This window comes from Astatotilapia calliptera, chromosome 13 (genome assembly GCF_964374335.1).
Source record: "Astatotilapia calliptera chromosome 13, fAstCal68.1, whole genome shotgun sequence".
NCBI classification, from domain to species: domain Eukaryota; kingdom Metazoa; phylum Chordata; class Actinopteri; order Cichliformes; family Cichlidae; genus Astatotilapia; species Astatotilapia calliptera.
Window position 1 is genome coordinate 362,839 of NC_137434.1, and position 20,611 is coordinate 383,449.

Here is a 20,611-nt window from a genome sequence, read left to right on the forward strand (position 1 = left end):
TATAATATGGCCAATATTATAGTTATTATATTAATCATTATTAGTTATTACAGAAGTGAACATGAACTCTGTGTCAAATACTGAGCTTCAGTAAAGATTCAAGTTGCAGTTATTTATATTTCTTATCACCTCAAATCTTCACTCAAAGACAAGTATCTGTGACAGTGTATATATAGATGTATTATATATAAGAGACAAATGTTGTTCTTTTAATATGTTGGCATTACTAAATTTGGCTCAATGCTTACATACATGTGTAAAAAGAAAATGTACAAGCTGTGATAACTGTTTCTGATAGAATGAAGAGTAGACTGATATATGAAATATTCATTAATTTGGTGAGAAAATCAGACCATGTCATAACTGCTTTAAGTCATACAGAATAGATATCAGAGCCTTAAACAGGCTGACTTCTGCTAAATGGGTCAAACTGGGCAGAAAGTCTACAAACACATAACATCCTTATACACAGCAAAATCTCCAGTGTTAAATTAACACTAGAGAGTGTCTATATGGGTCCACTCCTCTGAGTGTTAAATACAACACTGTTGAGTGTTAAATTAACACTTTTGACAGTGTTTAAATGTTTAAAAGTAAGCTAGTCAGTTTTGAAGATTAACAAAGACTAACACTGATTTTCTAACACTCGAATATTTCTAACATTTTGAGTTATTTTCCAGTGTTAGAAAATCAGCACTGCTCAGTGTTAGTCTTTGTTAATCTTCAAAACTGACTAGCTTACTTTTAAACATATACAGTGGACACATGTTTGACTCCTGTGATTAAAGCATCTTTCTTTTAGCTTAACGAGTGAACCGTCAGCTCGTTCAAACACACGTTAAAGTCCGTTTGGCTTGACACCACCGAACAGAGGCAGCAATATAACATAGCTAACATTAACAGTGCAGTGAATCCTGCTTGTGCCGTGATATTCAGGACTGCAAACCGAGCAGCATCACTGACTTTCAGCTTGTTGTGTTTGTGGATATATGACTGACTTTAATTATCTACAAAATCATCACAATCTCTGTAAGATTAAGGTCGACTATTGAACGGCGCATATTTTAAAGTAAAGGCTTTAAAACCAAGTTAGTACAAACATCGCTAATGGCACATAACTTTGCCAACATGTGGCCAACAGTATGTTTTAATGTTCTTCATTATTAAACATTTGCGCATAAATAAGTGACATAATATTCAGTACTTACTTTTGAAATTTTACTCTTCGGCCACCCCGCTTCAACTGTTTTCTTTGGCAAAATTATCCACACCCACCACCGCACTATGAAGTCTGGGATATGTTGGGCCATGAAGGCTACACCGACCCATCCTTAGAATTCAGGGAAATAAAGGATGCGTTTGAGGGCCGCATTTCAAGCAGCCTTTGGTACCTAGTAACTACACAAGCCAGGAAGTACCTGGCTTGTGTAGTTACGTCCTGGAGCACTTCCGTTGTGTTTTGGAGTTTGTACGTGCTTTGTCTCTAGGGGCCACCGTAGCACCTGATGATGAAACGTTTCTCATCTGAAAACGTCCAGATGAACAGAATCAACTTTCTTTACCTGGACGATTCAGCATACACGTGAAGATATTTTAACTCAGAAATGTTTACTCAAATTAACAAAGGAGACAGTAAAACCTGAAAGTCCAAGGGTGAAAATAAACATTTTTCCCACTGTTGGATCCACATGTTTATTCAAACAGTCAGTCAGTCAGACTAAAAACTTCATTTGACTTTTATTGTGAAAGGGCTTCAACAAAAAGGAAGAACATGTTAAAGCCATCAGTCTTTTCTGTGACCGCAAGCAGGGATGTGACCCGTTTAACTGAACCAGTGGTTTCCCATACACTCTCTGTTCCAGGGGACTCCACAGAGCCAGCACCACTCGGCCTTGCACAGCGGGCAGTGCATGTGCATGCAGCCGCCTGCAGGGGGAGACAGCGTGTCAGCCATTGTCACACGATCCTCGACATGTATGACACCACAGCCGTCCCTTACCATTTCTCTCCACGGGAACCGAACACGTTGGGCAGGGCCGGGTCGACTCGGCGATGACGAGCAGAGACGCTGGCTCCCATCTCCCCATGAGCGACGCCTCCTCCCCGACCACGAAGCCCTGAGGAAGAAGAGGAGTCAGCTGATTGTTTTATTTTCGTCATCGTCCTACAACCTCTGTAACTGGCCAGCTCACCTGTGCTGCTTCCCCTGTGGGCGGGGCTGTCACTGCCTGACACGCCCCCTCATGGTACTCCCCCCTGCAGAGTCTGCAGAAGACAAAGCCGCAGCCAAGCCGGCGGTCACACTCCAACTTCCTTCTGCCATCAGGTGGGAGAAGCCCCGCCCCACAGCCAGGTGATGGACACATCATTCCTCCAGTGGTGAGCAGACACTCCTCAGCGCCATACTGCAGGTAGCGCCCATACTGAGAGGACACAGCAAAGGTGACTGAGGGTGCAGGTGGTTCAGCTGACTCACCTGGAGCATGCTCACTGGATGAATTTTGGTTTTCTTGCGTTATCGTTGCCATGGTAACCCCTTTCTGCTCACAGTAATTGGCTAGGATTGAGGCAGAGGCCTCTCATTGGCTCTTACTGGTTCCCATTTGCTTACAAAAATCTTCTTCAGGGATTTCATATTTGAGAGTCTGTCTGACATCTGTCTGCCACGTTCACTCTTTTATTTATTTATTTGTTTTTATTTTTTGATCATTTTTTGTTGGCCGAGTGTTGACAGACTTCACAATGTTTCACTCACAGTAAGTGTGAGAGTATTTGTATAATTATCTTTGTGATGCAGTACTGCGTGTACCTGCTCATCTCCCAGGATCCTGAAATGATGAACTTCTTTAATCAGAGAGTCGTCGCAGCCGACTGAAACATTAACACATGAAACATGTTTACACGCGTGTGCACACTCACACATGTCTGATAATGTCGCATGCTCCTGTCTGCAGTTAATGAACAATGATCATTGAAAATGAATTCAGATTCTTGGGCAGTCTTGTTCTGACATATTTCTACAGAGAGTGAAGGTTGCATTGACCACACCCCTTGTCCCCACCTGCACACGGCAGCGAGTAGCCAATCACAGGATGGTACACAAACTGCCGGTCATTCAGGCGCGTCTGGCAATAACGCTGGAAACAGTCGAGACAGATCACATGACGCTCCGAGCATTGGAAGACCAGGACCACGCCCCTGAGAGGCAGAAGGGGTGGGATTACACCTGGCTGATGGGTGATGGGTGGTGTGTGTGTGTGTGTCCGTGTGTGTGTGTGTGCGCTGTACATGACATCGGTGCAGGCGATACAGGGCACGCCTCTGGTGTTGGTCATGATGAGGTCGAGGGCCACGGAAAGGTCATCATCTGACGTCGGGTGAGACGCACACTTCATGTAAAACTCCTGAAGACAGACACACACACTCCACCTGGCTTAATCAATGACATTATCTGTGATGGCTCATGTGACAATCAAAAGTTCCCGGAAAAACTGAAGTGAGGCGGGGCGCTGTTAGACACCATGGTGTGAAGCAGATGGCCCCGCCCCTCCTTGAGCCTGGTTCTGCCGGAGGTTTCCTCCTGTTAAAAAGGAGTTTGTCCTTCCCACTGTCGTCAAAGTGCTTGCTCATAGGGGGTCATATGATTGTTGGGTTTTTCTCTGTATCTATGAAGCGCCTTGAGGCGACTTTTGTTGGGATTTGGCGCTATATAAATAAATTGAATTGAATTGAATTGAATCTAACCCTAGCGAGTTTATTTCCCATCTCCTGCAAGATCTTCTGAAACGGAATGAAGCACCTCTGTTGGATCGGGTTCACAGATCCCTTGGACCAAAGCCCAGAGATGGAGCACCTCCTTGCCCACTGCTCATTAGAGTCCACTACTTCCATGTCAAGGAACAGCTGCTACGTCTTGCAGGAGCAAACTCTCCTCTACTTTACCAGGGCAGAAGGATCTCCATTTTTCCAGACTTCACACCTGCAGTGGCTAAAAAACGTTCGCAGTTTACTAGTTTGAAGCACCTTCTGCACTCTAGTCCTGGGATCAAGTTCGGCCTGTTCTATTCAGCGGAACTGAGGATATCACTTCCAGATGGAGTTGTACGTAAGTTTACTGATCCTGCGTCTGCCACGGACTTTGCCAATAAGATCCTGGGGGGCCCTGCCTCTCAGGACACATAAGTGTCTTAGCCCGTTAGGCTGATATGTTCATCTTGGTTAACTTCTGTGAAATTTTTTATTTTTTTTATTTTTTTAGTAACATTTATTTGAGGTGAACTTGATTTATAGGATGTGTCTTGTTCTAATATATTTTTATACAATCCTTGATTTGTCTCTGCCTTGTATTGTAAGGAGCTTGAACTCAACTGAGACTTTGGATGGTTGGGAAGAAGTGCTCAGGGGTGTATTTGGTGGGGGGTGCGCGCATCTTGTTTGGGAAGATGCTTCAGCATTTAGGGGGAAGTTTGGGCGTTCTCTTTGTTTTTATGTTGTACTGTTCTGTACACTGACTTTGTTCTTTCTGTGCTTCTCACCGGTCAGCTTTTGTTTTTTTGTCTTTATTCTAACATGGTATCGCAACTAAATATTAATAACCAACAAGCAGGTCACTCGTTTACGTTCTGTAGCTGGAATTGTAAAGGTCTGAATCAGCCTATTAAAAGGAGCAAGGTCCTCCATCATTTGCAATTTTGTGTTTTTACAAGAAACACACCTAAAAATTTCAGATCATTTTAGACTTCGTAAGTGCTCCAAAAACGTTAGAGCACTTGTGCAAATATGTGATGTCTTGATGAATCGAGCAGATATTAGAAGTTTACACAGCACCATTCTGGCATGAAAATATCTTTAAAGTTTATTTTGTGACCCAGAAACAGTAATATTTCAAACTCTGCCACTCTGTGTTCCTCTGCCACTGCCTCGTTTGAGGCAAAATAAATTTCACCTCAAAATGCAACACTTGCAACTGCAATTTTTTTTTACGTGCGTTCAAATTTTTTTTACGTACACTCAGAATAGTGGCACAAAAATAAAGCCACACACATCGAGCACATCTACTGCGGGTGTGGTGCCTGTTATCAGACCCAGAGTTTGCAACATCTCCCAAAAACCCGAAGATTAGAGCAGAAATGATAACGGATGATAATGGCAGCAGCAGCAGTTATTCTCTGCGTGAGTAGCTTCATGTTGTTCGTGTGTCATTTACGTTGAGTAGGCTAACCATGTTATCACATTAATGCACGTAAGGTGAACTAGCAAACACCGTCGTAGTTACATGCGGCTGTCTTCTTGTTTGATAGCAGATGCTCCCTTCACCCTGGCCAAAAAGGCTAAAATGACCAAACAAAAAGTGGAAAACAGCTAAACATGAGAGGTTTTTGGACAAAGTTTGTTTTTTCTATTGTTTAAGCACTGCTTCCAGCCAAGAGTGATACCATATATGCCCCATAGCTGCAGAAAAGGCTAACATTGTTATCTTTTTACAAAAAAACAGCTGAACATGAGAGGTTTTTGGACAAAGTTTGTGTTCTCCATTCTTTAAGCACCGGTTCGAGCACCGTTTAAGCACCGGCACCGTTTCAAAAGTACCGGTTTGGTACTGGTATTGGATAAAACCTAAACGATACCCATTCCTATAACGACAGGCTGTCCTTGCAGACTGAGTTTAATCACCTGTCCTCTGCTCGGGCTGAAGAGATGCTGTTGAAGTGTCAGCACTCCCAGTATGAGTATGGGGATACGGCCAGTAAACTGCTTTCCCATCAGCTTCGTAGTGCAGCAGCTGCACATTCCATTCCTCGGATTCAGACATCAAACAGTGTTTCTATGGATCCTAAAATAATTAATAACCAATTTCGAGACTTTTATTCTCTTTATGCGTCTGAATCTGTATTTAGCACTGAATCTTTGGACTCCTTTTTCAATCATCTTAAACTCCCATCAATTGATCAAACACACAGTCTTCGGCTGGAGGGACCAATAACTGTAGAAGAGATCCTGAAAGCTATCAGCAAATTGCAGTGTTCTAAGTGTCCTGGACAGGACGGGTCTCCCGTTGAGTTCTATCGTAAATTTATGCCTAGACTGGCCCCACTCATGGTAAATATGTATAAGCATTCACTTGAAGTTGGATCCCTCCCACCTTCTCTACTACAGGCATCTATACCCTTGATCTTAAAAAAGGATAATGATCCATTACAATGTGGCTCATACCGTCCCATTTCTTTGTTAAATGTGGACTATAAAATCCTTGCTAAACTTTTAGCGATGCGTGTGGATAATCATCTCCTGGTTGGAACTTTTTTATACTTCCCTGTTTGCCGCTGTCAAAACAAATGGCACATATTCTGACTTTTTTCCTCTGTTCAGAGGGACTAGGCAGGGCTGTCCCATGTCGCCATTGCTCTTTGCAATTGCAATGGAGCCCTTGGCCATATCGCTGAGATCTAACCCAGGTATCACCGGGGTTACTAGAAATGGTATGGAACAAAAGGTCTCCTTATATACAAATGATTTGCTTCTTTATGTCTCAAAACCAGCATCCTCATTTCCTTTGGTGCTCTCAATACTTGAACAGTTTAGCCTTATTTCTGGCTATAAGCTGAATCTCGGCAAGAGTGAACTGTTCCCTCTGAATGCTGCTGCACAGAAATATCAGTGTACAGCACTGCCTTTTCGACTTGTATTGGACAACTGTACATATTTAGGGGTTAAAATTACAAGTCGATTTCATAATCTTTTCAAGCTTAATTTCAACCCACTTGTGGAGAAAGTTAGGCAGGATTTGGACAGATGGTCTCTTCTCCATCTGTCTGTGGCAGGGCGTATAAATGCAATTAAAATGAACATCCTTCCAAAATGTTCTTTTCTTTTTCAGTGTGTCCCTGTATTTATCCCAATTTCTTTTTTTGTTAAATTAGACAAGATTCTCTCGGTTCATTTGGAACAAAAAAAAACAAAACCCTAGAATACGCAAGACATATCTTCAAAGACTGAAAAAGATGGGGGGGTTGGCTTTACCAAACTTTATGTTCTATTATTGGGCATGTAATATTCGTATTCTCAGGTACTGGCTACAGGGGGAAGGTATGAATAATGCCCCGGCGTGGCTGAGCTTGGAGATTTCTTCCTGTGCCTCATCCTCTTTACCAGCCCTGATTTATGCCCAAAAGCAGCCTCCGAGTGCAGGTTTTTATAATAACACTATTGTCAAAGTTACCTTGAAAATATGGCATCAATTTCGTCGTTATTTTAAGCTGAACTTTTTTCCCTTCAGTCACCCATTTTGAAAAATCCCTCTTTTCAGCCTTCGTTAGTTGATGGTGCTTTTTGTTTGTGGGCCTCCTTGGGTATCAGGTCTTTTTCTGATCTGTATATTCAGAATACATTTGCCTCTTTTAAACAGCTCTCATTTAAATTTGGCCTTCCAAAAAGTCACTTTTTTCGCTACTTACAAATCCGGAGTTTTGTTAAGGAGAAATCCTCTCAGTTCCCATCTAGACCTCCTTGTCATGACTTTGATAACCTTCTATTGCCTCCCCCTTCATCACAGGGCCTGATCTCTTGTCTGTATGGGAGAATATGTTCATTTGGCAACTCCTCAACCTCGGCTATTAAAATGGCATGGGAGCAGGATTTGGGATGTGTGATTCAGGATGTCTTTTGAGATAAAATTCTTTACCGGGTCCATGGCTCCTCATTATGTGCCAAACACAGGTTAATTCAATGTAAGATTTTACACCGCGTACACTGGACTAAAGCCAGACTAGCTCCAATATACCCCAACCTTAGCCCTGATTGCAACTGCTGTCATCAAACACCTGCCTCTTTAATACATATGTTTTGGTCATGTCCATCCATCAAACAATACTGGATTAATATTTTTCTGACTCTATCAAAGATCATCCAGCTAACCCTCCAACCTGTGCCCTCAACCCCTTTGTTTGGGGTTCTTCCTGATACAGTTGTCTTGCCGACGCCCCAGGCGGATTTGGTAGCATTTCTCACCTTATTGGCAAGACGCAGAATATTGTTATGTTGGAAGTCCCCTTCTCCCCCATCCTGGGAAATCTGGATCAGAGATGCTTTGCATTTTAGCAAACTCGAAAAGATTAAATTCACCCTGCGTGGGTCTATGGTCAAATTTTTTAAGATCTGGCAACCCTTTTTTGATCATGTGCAGACTTTCCAGTCCCGTAACACTCCCAGTTAGCCAGCTCAGACTTTATTCTATTTTATCTAATGCTTAACTATACAGACTCTATTGTGCCTGCACTTTATGATGGCATTTATTTATCTACTTTATACATATTTCTTTTTTCTTACGGATTCGACTTATTTCGACGACTAAGCTGACCACTCATTTTGTTTGTTCCGTTTTGTTTTTTGTTTGTGTAGGGGTGTGGGTTCTGAAACTCTGCATATCTCTCTTGTCCACTCAGGAACTGCTATCTTGTACTCCAGGGTTTACTATTTGTATTATTAGCTTGGATCCTTTTTTTTTTCCTTTTTGTACACCTACTGGTACTCTTGTAATTATGAGGTGGAATGTATGTTTCATATTGTTTTACGTTCTTCAAAAAGAAAACGGCATATTTTTCAAGTTGTCTTTTGTAAAATGGATGCAGAAAATTCAATAAAAATATCTGGGGAAAAAAACTGAAGTCATGCTCCACCCCTCTGACAGCTGATCAATAGTTTGCAGATAAGTCTCTGAGCCGCTGCTTATTTTCTGATTCATCACTGATTCAGCTTTTTGGTGAAGCCTCGCCCCTTACCGCTTCGTTGCCTTGACAATCCTCTGACTGACAGATGCCATGGATGCGACCGGAAAGGAGCACGTCGTCCCAGCAGGACGGACCCTGCAACACACACAGTCAGTGCAGTACTGCAGTATAAGTACTGTAATACAAGTACTGTAGTACAAGCACTGCAGTATAAGTACTGTAATACAAGTACTGTAGTACAAGCACTGCAGTATAAGCACTGTAATACAAGTACTGCAGTATAAGTACTGTAGTACAAGCACTGCAGTATAACTACTGTAATACAAGTACTGTAGTACAAACACTGTACAGGGTGGTCCATTTATATGGATACACCGTAATAAAATGGGAATGGTTGGTGATATTAAAGTCCTGTTTGTGGCACATTAGTATATGTGAGGGGGCAAACTCCTCAAGATGGGTGGTGACCATGGTGGCCATTTAGAAGTCGGCCATCTTGGATACAACTTTTGTTTTTTCAATAGGAAGAGGGCCATGTGACACATCAAACTTATTGGTAATGTCACAAGAACAACAATGGTGTTCTTGGTTTCAACGTAACTTTATTCTTTCATGAGTTATTTACAAGTTTCTCTTTGTTCACAGCCATTGACATGTCGAAGAGGTTAACACGTGAGGAGTGAAATCATGTTGATATCTGGTGAACGCAGTAACCGGGTCATTGCAGCAGATTTCAATGCAAGACACCCTACGAGACCACCCATCTCCCATGCTACAGTTAGCAAACTGCTTGCTAAGTTTCGTGAAACTGGTTCAGTGTTGGATTTGCCAAAATGTGGATGTAAGAAAACTGTCACTAATGAAGAAACATCAGTGGCTGTCCTAGCTTCATTCAGCAAGAGCCCACAGCGTAGCACTCGCCGCATGTCACTGGAGAGCGGCATTAGTCGAACATCCCTTTGGCGGATATTAGCTACTCACAAATGGCACCCTTACAAACTCCAGCTACTGCAGCATCTCAGCGAGGATGACCCAGATCGGTGCACAGAATTTGCAGAATGGGCAAAACAAAAACTGGAGCAGGACCCTCAGTTCACGCAGAAGATTTTGTTCAGTGATGAGGCAAACTTTTATGTGAATGGTGAAGTTAACAAACAAAACCACCGCTATTGGTCTGACACTGACCCACATTGGATGGATCCCTCCAAGACTGTTGGAACAACAAAAGTGATGGTTTGGTGTGGTATATGGGGCACAACAACAGTGGGTCAATTCTTCATCAATGGAAACCTCAAGGCCACTGGATATTTGAAATTGCTACATGATGATGTGTTTCCCTCTTTATGCACTGAAGCTGGCATGTTCCCTGAGTTTTTCCAGCAAGATGGTGCACCACCACATTATGGGTGCAGGTCCGAGCATTCCTAGATGAACAGTTTCCTGGAAAGTGGATTGGTCGTCATGGGCCAGTTGAATGGCCCCCAAGGTCTCGCGATCTGACCCCCTTAGACTTTTATCTTTGGGGTCATCTGAAGGCAATTGTCTATGGTGTGAAGATACGAGATGTGCAGCACCTGAAACTACGGATACTGGATGCCTGTGCTGGCATTTCTCCCGCGGTGTTGCTATCAGTGTGTAAAGAGTGGGAGAAGAGGGTTGCATTGACAATCCAACACAATGGGCAGCACATTGAACACATTTTATAAGTGGTCAGAAACTTGTAAATAACTCATGAAAGAATAAAGTTACGTTGAAACCAAGCCCACCATTGTTTTTCTTGTGACATTACCAATAAGTTTGATATGTCACATGGCCCTCTTCCTATTGAAAAAACAAAAGTTGTATCCAAGATGGCCGACTTCTAAATGGCCACCATGGTCACCGCTCATCTTGAGGAGTTTGCCCCCTCACATATACTAATGTGCCACAAACAGGACTTTAATATCACCAACCATTCCCATTTTATTACGGTGTATCCATATAAATGGACCACCCTGTAGTACAAGCACTGTAGTACAAGCACTGTAGTACAAGTACTGCAGTATAAGCACTGTAGTACAAGCACTGCAGTACAAGTACTGCAGTATAAGCACTGTAGTACAAGTACTGCAGTATAAGCACTGTAATAAAAGTATAGTTTAAGCAGAAACGTCTCTCACCCTGCTGAGCGTCAGCGCCGTCTGTTTGCAGCGTCGGCAGCGCGCTCGCAGTTTTCCTGGCTCGATGGAGCGGCAGCTCTTACAGAACACGAAGAAGGTACTGCAGGTACGCACACCTTTACACACAGTACACAGTCAGAGTAGTAAGGTGCTGCCAAGCATGATTAGGGTTATAAATACAATTTCAGGGTATTTGGTGGTACTCGTCTTTTCCAGGCAGCAGAAAGAATGTAATGTGCTACTGCAACCAGAAGGTGGCGCTCAAGTGCTCAGGAACATTTCTATACAAACGTTTTACTTTATCATCGTACATAAGAAACAAGAAGCACTGGAACTCACAGCTCCAGCGAGGTACTGAGTAATACTACTCTGAAGGGAGTATTACAGCACTTCATGTGTTTCATGTATAAAAACGTGTTTCAGCTCATTTTTAATTCTTTCATCAGAAATATATCAGACTCCTCCCTCACACCTCCATCTCAGGTGTGTGATGGATCACTGATCAGAGACAGGTGATGCATTCAGGTGCCCTCGTAAACTCGGGACTCAAACAGGATGTACTGTCAGCTGAGGCAACAGTTAAAATAAAATTTAAATTGAATAAAAATCGGTTATAAAATAAATAAATAAGTCTTTCTGAGAGTCCAGTGTGCTATTTGTTTCATTAGAAAAAACATTACATTTCAGGAATTTCAGCAGCAGCAAGGGACGGGGCATCGAGGCACCTGTAACCATGACATACTCACTGCTGTGAGCTCCAGCCTGCACCTCCTTCAGACTCTCCCCCTCTGCTCTGCCCTCTCCTCCCTCACTGTTGGCAGGGAGTCGAGAAGAGCTGAGGTCCAGCCTGGTCAAAGAGCCCTGCTCCTGCTCCTCCTCTCCGTCCTCAGCTCGGTGCTCCTGCATGAGCCGCTGAAAGGAGGCGCCTGAAGGAGGGAGGACGACGTGGACGGTGCTCTGCTCTGGGAGGTCGCAGCCCTGAGTGACAGGAGGAGGAAGAGGAGGGTTTTTTTTTTAAATTAATAATTAAAACAATGCAAATACAAACTGTCGTAGAGGATAAAACTGTAGAACAATATTCAAAGACAACAAAAACAACAAAAGACTGGAGGCAAAAATCAAAACAGTAACAGATGAGAAACGTCATCATAGATTTTAACAGATCTGCTGGATTTCAGTTTCTTCAGTGACGTGAATAATGACCCACGTGGAGGACGGTGTAGTATTTCTCCACTGGCTATAATGTAGATGGTATTTACCTAAGCGGATGATACTGTTAATCACAGTAGAGACAGATGGATGTAAATGATCCATATAATAATAATAATAATAATACATTTTATTTATAGGCGCCTTTCAGACGCTCAAGGTCACCTTACAAAAACACGTGAGCAATAGCAGCAAAAAATATATTAAACATGGTAAAATCTAATTTAGTCAGTCATTCAGTCATAAAAGTATAAAAGCAAATATAAAAACTGAGCAAGGTAAAAATGGACTAAGACAGATCAGCTGTATGCAATGCTGAATAGATGAGTTTTGAGACATGATTTAAAAGTGGTGAGAGCGTTTGGCTCATTAGTGACAGGCTCTGAGTCCAATGGTAGTCAGGCGAGCAGGTGGAACAGACAGAAGGGAAGAAGAGCGGAGTGTACGATGGAGTGAGTACGTATGAAGATCAGATAAATATGGAGGAGCGAGGTTATGAAGCGCTTTGAAAGTGAGAAGAAGGATCTTGAAATTGACATGGTGGTGAACTGGAAGCCAATGGAGCTGTTTAAGAACAGCTGTTATATGTTCAGTGGATCTAATTCTGGAAATAATACGAGCAGCTGTATTTTGAACTAACTGCAATTTATGGAGAGATTTATGAGGTAGACCACAAAGAAAGGGATTCACAGTAAGCTAAACGAGATGTGACAAGAGCATCGACAAGTATGGCGGTACTGTTTGAAGTGAGTGAAGGACGAAGGCGGTTAATATTACAGAGATGAAAATATAATTTATATGTGCTGCGAAGGACAGAGCGCTGTCGATGATGACACCAAGACTCTTAACCTGAGGGGAGGGTGTGACAACAGTCATCGATGGATAATGAAAGACTGGTTGGGACTTTGGTCAGTTTTGATTTGGTGCCTATTAAAATGAATTCTGTTTTATTAAATTTAAGAAAGTTGTGAGTAAACCAGACCTTGATTTCACTTAAACAGTCAGAAATGGATGTGGGTGGGAGAGTAGCTGTGGGTTTGGAGCTGGGTGTCATCTGCGCAGCAGTGAAACTGGAAGTTAGGCTTCCTGATAATATTACCTAGGGGTAGGAGATAGATGATAAAAAGTAAAGGACCCAGGACAGAGCCTTGGGGTACATCAGAATTAACTGGAGTAGATACTGATCTGTGAGAGAGTAATTGAACAAACTGTGAGCAGCCAGAGTAAACCAGGCGAGTGCTGTACCACTGATGCCAATAGATGCTAATCTGTGAAGAAGGATGTGGTGGGAGATTGTGGCAAAAGCTGCTGTAAGCTCAAGAAGAATGAGGATGGAGATGAGTCCAGAGTCAGCTGCAAGCAGAAGATCATTGGTGATTTTTACTAGACATGTTTCTGTACTGTGACATGAACGGAAGCCGGACTGAAACTGTTCGTACAGGTTATTTCCAGTGAGATGACGATGAACCTGTGCAGCCACTATCTTTTCCAGAACGTTGGCTAAGACAGGCAGATTTGAAATTGGCCTGAAATTATTTAGATTGGAGGGATCTGAACCATTCTTTTCAGTACTGGAGTTATTATTGCATAGAAGGTAATCTATATTCTGCTCTTGCTCTTGACGAAGGCGGTCGCACTTTTCTCCTCTCCTCCTCCTCTCCCTTAGCTTCCCTGCTTAGCCTCTTGTGTCCTTGTCTAGTCTCGTGTTTTTTGTATTACTTTCCCTGGAACACTCTCTCACAGTCTGTTCTCTAAAACCTAAAAGAGGAATAAAGGCCACCTGGGTTGGCAGGAAGACTGTTTACTTAGCCTGGCAGGGCGAAGGACACTGTCCCAGCTGAACTCTGGACACACACATACATATACACTGATATGCACACACTCATCTCCCTTCCCTTTCCAAACGCCTTCGACACTTATTCCCTCCCGATGCTGCACCCCCCCGTTGCTTGTCATGTGTTTCTTTGGTGTATTAAGTGTTTTTTCATGTGCAGAGGTGTTTTTTTCTGTTCTCAAACTGATCTCCCTGTTGGAGCTCAGTCTGGGAGGAGTTATTTTCACTGATTTGAGTGACAACCAGCTGATACAGGACATGAGAAAAACAGATGGTGTAATGTTTCACAGGCTGAATCACTAAAAGAACACGGGTCCAAATGTAAACCTCCTTTTTAGAAATTCAGATACGGGGTATTTATTATTAATGACCTTAAAATGGGTTTCTTTAACTTTTGGAGGAACAGGCTACTTAACAAATTCAGAAAACACCTTTTCCACTAGTGACTGATCCCCGTGAAAGGCCTGCACACGTCTACCCGAGTCAAACTCATGGAAAAGAATCAATTTGAAGTTCACTCTAATAAACTTATTGTACTATCATTTAAATTAAAGTTTCCAATTTTGAAGCTTGGCAGCGCTGGTTTGATGTTAGAATGTAACAATGTGTTGCATAATAGCTGAGCTAATGGGATAGCATGACAAACCTTTCTGGTATCTTTTAGTGGGCAGTCTAAATTGTGTCTCTTCAGAAAAGATACATAATCCAGTAAAGCACCATTAGAGTCTAACAAGTCAGTTACAAACAAGATGCCGCTCTCAAACCAGTTTCTGGTAAATAATGGCTTTCTAGCGGTTATCAGTCTATTGTTCCAAAGTGTCCACATGTGAGACGAGGAGAAGGAGAGGACCTGTTTGAGAAAACTAGATAGTTTAACCGGAATTTTACTGAAAGTCGAGGAAGAGGAGGAGATCACTGGCATGTAGACCCCTCTGAGTGATCACTTCCTCCTGCAGATGCCTCGACCCCGCAGTGACCCCTGACCTCTAGCGTACCTGCAGTGTGGCGGTGCTCTGCAGCTCCCGGCCTGCAAACAGCACCTTGAGGCGCTCCGGCCGCACCCCCTGCTGACTCCCCACCACCTCCTTCAGCTGAGCCACGCTCGCCTCCTCCTGCAACTCCACCGGGACGCCAGGGCCCAGGTTAAAGCGCACAAACACTGAGGACAGACACACACACACACACACACTTCAGCTTCACGTAGGTTATTTGCCACGTGTTCTTTTGAAAGTAAAATGACGTCACTGCGTGTAGCACCTGAACTCTAATCAGAGTGGGCTGTGTCCCAATTCAGGGTCTGCACGCTTGAGGCACGCGCACTACGCGCACTACGTACGGTGCGTACTATAAGTACGAGAAGTGCGGAAGTGAGAGGCTTGTGAAATGGGACGGGACGGTCTAACCTGCGTCGCGCTGTTCAGGTTGCCTAGCAACCATGATACTAACCACGAGAAACGTTACATACAGCTTTGTTTGAAATTAATGAAGGAGAAAAAATGTTTTGTTGGTCATTCATTTTTGTCATGACATCACTTTGATTAGTTGAGTATCTGAGGCTGAGACCACGGGACTGTAAATATATATGTGTGTGTGTGTGTGTGTGTGTGTGTGTGTGTGTGTGTGTGTGTATTATAGCAGTGAGCTTGAACTCTGGGTCAAAGATTCAAGTTGCAGTTATTTATATTTCTTATCACCTCAAATCTTCACTCAAAGACGAGTATCTGTGACAGTGTATATATAGATGTATTATATATAAGAGACAAATATTGTTCTTTTAATATGTTGACATTACTAAATTTGGCTCAATGCTTACATACATGTGTAAAAAGGAAAATGTACGAGCTGTGATAACTGTGTCTGATAGAATGAAGAGTAGACTGATATATTAAATATTCCTTTATTGGGTGAGAAAATCAGACCATGTCATAACTGCTGTAAGTCACACAGAATAGATATCAGAGCCTTAACCCATTTTTTAACTAATGCTGTGTTCTGGTAATTTGACAGCATACATGCCACTGCAAACAGTTGGTTGATATTATAAACATGTGACATGGTAATGATGCTATCAAAAAGTTTGTTCTGTTTGATCCTCCTAATGACTCGCTCCACATGTACCCTGAGTCTGGCTATGGCCTGCGTCTCCTTAACCTGGTATGCTGGCATCTGCTTCTGCTTAGATAGAAAAGGTGGGCAGTACACTTTGCATTTACAACAATCAGTGATTAGGAAGCCCTTATCTACCATCACTGCCATGTCTTCAGTCAACTTCTCAGCAATGCCTGATTGTTTGAATAGTTCCTTGTCACTAACCGAACCAGCATACAGATTAGAGATGAATGTCACTGGACCATGTGGAGCTATGCCAACCAGGGCTTTCATCATACAGTGGGATTTGTACGAAGAGTACATTTCACTTTGGAGAAGTGGTGAGGATGGTGTCTGACACCTCAGCTCTGTACAGTCAAGGATCATCTGGGTGTCTGAGAAATCTTTGAATTCCTCAGGGAGGTAAGCTTGCACTCCTTCACGTGTAAGCCAGATGCATTGAGACCCCAGTGCAGTGGCAAGAAAATTTGTCCATGTTGCAATAATGCGGCTCACTGTGGACTGGTGTATGTTAAAGCGGTGTGCCAGGTCCCTCTCCTTCAAACCAACTGACAGGAAAACCAGGAAAAGAAAAAACTCGTCAATTGGCTGTAGCAGCTGCCTCTGGAAGGTGAAAACAAAAGGGAAAATGTTACTCCTTAAGCTATGAACTAGTAAAATTATGCTTTTCTTGGCTAAATGTTTTGTAATGGTTATGCATACTACACTGTACCATGGGGTAAACAATGAGGTGCTGTAGTGCACAGGTGTATGTATGTAAAGGATACTGAGTCTAGCATACATACACCTGTGTATGTATGCTACTGTACATAATGTAATGTTATTGTACATAAATACAATAACATTACACCTCTAGTTCTAACTACCAACAAACCCATAACCTACCGTTGATGTGCGTGCAGGTGTCAACACTTCTTCGTTCCGATTGGCAGCTGACTTGGCTCTTGAAACCCGGATCATTTTATAGATGCAAGGCTCAATCAAAACCCAGAATGCCATCAAATGATCATAGCTTGGAAATCTATTCACGAGAGAGCCATACATCGTGTCAATCATTAATTAACATTACACACTGACATAAAAATAATGTGAACTGTGACAAATATGCTAATGGTATGCTGTATAAAATAGTCTGATTAAGAGTATTTGGTGTTGTATTTTACCTGTAGCATTAGGATATCGTTCAAATACTAAAGCATCTACATAAAACATACAATCAGCAGAGAAAAAGTAAATTTCTATTTTGTTTTCATTAAGACTGGAAACACTTGAAATTTAACTGATGGTGACCTTGGTATATTTTAAACAGTTAGCTTGAATAGAACTTAGGTGTACCTGGTATAGAATCGGATGTCAGTGTCGGAGCCAGCAAAACGCTGTAACCCAAATTCTCGCTGGACACGTAACTCCTGTATTTCCTTCCTCAGAGTCTCCACGTCTTTGAACAGGTCTTCTGCAGCTGATGCAGATATGTCCAATGCAGACGGCTCGGGGACTGAGCAGTAGTCATGATCTCTTGTAAGACTTTGCTCTTCTTGATCGTCAGGAGGAACTAGTTCAGGGCGTCGCTCCGTTCTCTCCCAAACACTACGCCGCGGTGGTTCAACTTTATAGCCATTCCACTCAAAAAGTGTTGGTACAGCACCTTTAATAAGCCTCCTTCGACCATCGAGGGTTGTTGGCTCTATGAGTTGATCACTGGCAAAGTGTCTGCAGCAGACCCTGGTGTGAGAGGTAATCGTGAAATGATCCCGGCGTATGTTTACCAGCCATTGTCTTCTCAAGTCGGAATGGGTCGGAAAGGCATGAAAACTTAGTATGCCGTTGAATTTGGCTGAAGCTGAACAAAGTGGGACACAGCAATGCTCGGAGTATTTCTTCTCCTGTTTTTGAAAATGTTCTGTTTTAAATACTTTCCTTTTTATACTCATTCTAAAGCGACATTAGCATAGCTACCGATAGATAAGCAAACGTACCGGAAACGCACAAGCGGTACTATTTGGAAACGGAAATACGTCACATGCCCTAGTGCAAGTAGTCTATTCAGGGTCTGCAGCCTTAAAGGCCGCATTTCAAGGCCGATTACGTCACAGCGGCGCGCCGAAGGCTGTCCCAATTCAAAGGCTGCTCAAAATGCGGCCCTGAAATGCGTCCTTCATTTCCCTGAATTTTAAGGATGTGGCGGTGTAGACTTCGTGGCCCAACATATCCCAGAATGCATAGCGCAGCAGTGGGTGTGGATAAATTTGCAGAAAAAAACGGCGGATGAGGGGCGCCCGAAGAGTACACTTTAAGTACTGAATATTATGTCACTTATTTATGTGCAAATGTTTAATAACGAAGACCATTAAACATTACTGTTGGCCACATGTCGGCAAAGTCATGTGACATTAGTGACGTTTGTACTAACTTGGTTTTAAAGCCTTTACTTTAAAATATACGCTGTTCAATAGCTGAGCTTCATCTCACAGAGAATGATCAAAGCTCATGTAGAAACAAACAAACAAATGAACAAGAGATTTTCTCCTTCATTTCTGTCAAACACAGCTGTATGACACGTTTCCAGCTGTTAGTATCATGGTTGCTAGGCAACCTGGGCAGCGCAACGGAGGCTTTTTTTTTTTTTTAACTTTATTGACAAACAACAGTATCAGCGCAACGGAGGCTAGACCGTCCCATTTCACAAGCCTCGCACTTCCGGCCTTAGCGGTCTTTGAGTACACGGCCCTTGAGGATCGTTGAGGCTGCGTACTTTAAGGCTGCAGACCCTGAATTGGGAGACAGCCACTGTGTGATATATGGGACCACGAAGCGTGCACCGGACCACGCTTGATATTTGGGGAAATCGACGGCGCATTTGAAGTACACTTCGAATTGGGACAGCCGTCGTCGCGTGGCGGTGACGTAATCGCCCTTAAAATGCGTATTTCAAGCGTGCAGACCCTGAATTGGGACACAGCCACCGATCCGCACACAGGACAGCCCACACAGAACCCTCACTGACCCGCATCAACCAAAAAAAGCAGATCAGCTGACTGACCGGATCAATCAGCTGATCGGTCCGGTAGACTCACCGATCATGCTTCTCTCTGCTCTCTCCGTCCTTCATGTGTGTTTACAGTCTGCGGGCCGCAGTGCCCCCTGGGGGCTGTAGTTCTTTTTTCTTCGTCTTCAGTTGACTCCAACAATCAGGCGCATTACCCCCACCTACTGGTTGGAGGTGTAGCTTTAGGGCTGTGTGTCAGGTGTGTGTGTGTGTGTGTGTGTGTGTGTGTGTGTGTGTGTGTGTGTGTGTGTACCTGTGTATGGGTATTAATGTCTTCGTGGGGACCAAAATCCCGGTCCCCATTAGTTTGAAGACACTTTTGAGACTCAAAATATGGTTTTAATGTCAGGGTTACATTTAGGTGAGGTTAAGGGGCTAGGGCAGGGGTCAGCAACCTTTAACCCCCGAAGAGCCACTTGGACCCGGTTTCCACGCAAACAAAAACACTGGGAGCCACAAATACTTTCTGACATCTAAAATGAAGATAACACTGTATACATTGTTTTTTTACCTTTATGCTTTGTGTGAGCAACTAAGGTGTGTTGCTTATGAAATCCATGAAGTGCTACAGAGAAAACTACATTTTATTTATGTAATTAACACATTTTGAACTCTTAAAGAAATATAACAAAAAGGAAAGACACTCAGTTGAAGGTCTCTTACATGAATTTAAAAGCTGAACTAAAATGATCCATGTAGCAAAGAAAAACTGTTGAGAGCCGCCACCCTTGTATCGCCTTTGGGTTTTTGGAGCTTTGACCTGAATGTTAAAAAATAATTGGAAAAAAACACTATGCTGCTAAAAAAAATATTGCAAAATTCTGCATAAATATGTATTTTACCATGTTAATGTGTGTGGCGGGGCGTAGTCTGCAGCGCCGCTGCAGGGAGTCGGATGCACCTGAGCGGCACCCAAAATCACAAGTCTGTGCTCTCTATGCTGTTGTGTTGGTGTGTGTCGGGCTGTGAGCTGCAAAGCTACAGCCTGCTGTGTGCGTACAGCAACCGTGTGCTGAAAAACGTGTTCATGCAAACATCGTCGGGCCTGCCGTGACTTCTGCTCCTGAACCTCTGCGCACAGCGTCTGCAGATCAGGGCTGTACGAAGTCACTTTCATCTTTACAGGACTGTAAGCTGTCGTCTGTGAGGCGTGAGCGTGTTTGTTTTTAACACAGTTCACGGTGGAGAACAGCTGCTGACATAATGTGGATCCGAAGATCCATAACTGGCCTACCTGGGGTCGAAAGTCTCGATAAATGCACAGCGTTTCGGCGGCTACACCGGCTTCCGCCAGTGTGACGCTTATTTTGAGCAATGAAATATAATTTTATTTTTATATTTCAATATCACAATAATCTTCCAATGTAGAACTACAAGTTAAAAAAGAACTAAACACAAATAAAATACACTTCAGCTAAACACTTCTCATTTATTTTACCCAAACCACGCGGGGCCGCAGTATAAGGACCAAAGAGTTGCATGCGGCTCCCGAGCTGCAGGTTACCGACCCCTGGGCTAGGGAAGGGTT

The 20,611-nt window shown here is 43.1% G+C and overlaps 1 protein-coding gene and 1 long non-coding RNA gene across 4 annotated transcripts in view; both read right to left on the reverse strand.

Annotated features, from left to right (window-relative positions):
• LOC145419591 (uncharacterized) overlaps window positions 1-20,611 on the reverse strand; it is a 110,306-nt gene that overhangs the window by 15,736 nt on the left and 73,959 nt on the right. The gene's annotated exons all lie outside the window — the stretch shown is intronic.
• Window positions 1,679-19,243, reverse strand: prkn (parkin RBR E3 ubiquitin protein ligase). 3 transcript variants are annotated; one of them, XM_026189994.2, is made up of 11 exons: window positions 19,112-19,243; window positions 14,924-15,087; window positions 11,632-11,863; window positions 10,886-11,001; window positions 8,778-8,861; window positions 3,289-3,404; window positions 3,062-3,198; window positions 2,810-2,871; window positions 2,193-2,423; window positions 2,000-2,117; window positions 1,679-1,926 (listed from the first exon to the last, which is right to left on the reverse strand). In XM_026189994.2, the coding sequence occupies exons 1-11, from the start codon at window positions 19,116-19,118 to the stop codon at window positions 1,823-1,825; spliced, it is 1,371 nt and encodes a 456-aa protein (XP_026045779.1). In that variant the 5' UTR covers window positions 19,119-19,243; the 3' UTR covers window positions 1,679-1,822. The 3 variants fall into 3 exon arrangements, with proteins under 3 accessions (XP_026045779.1, XP_026045778.1, XP_080143697.1); XM_026189993.2 differs by having other exon boundaries at window positions 3,062-3,404; XM_080287571.1 differs by lacking the exons at window positions 1,679-1,926; window positions 2,000-2,117; window positions 2,193-2,423; ... (5 more) ...; window positions 11,632-11,863; window positions 14,924-15,087 and adding exons at window positions 15,812-16,640; window positions 16,923-17,058; window positions 17,373-17,759 and having other exon boundaries at window positions 19,112-19,190.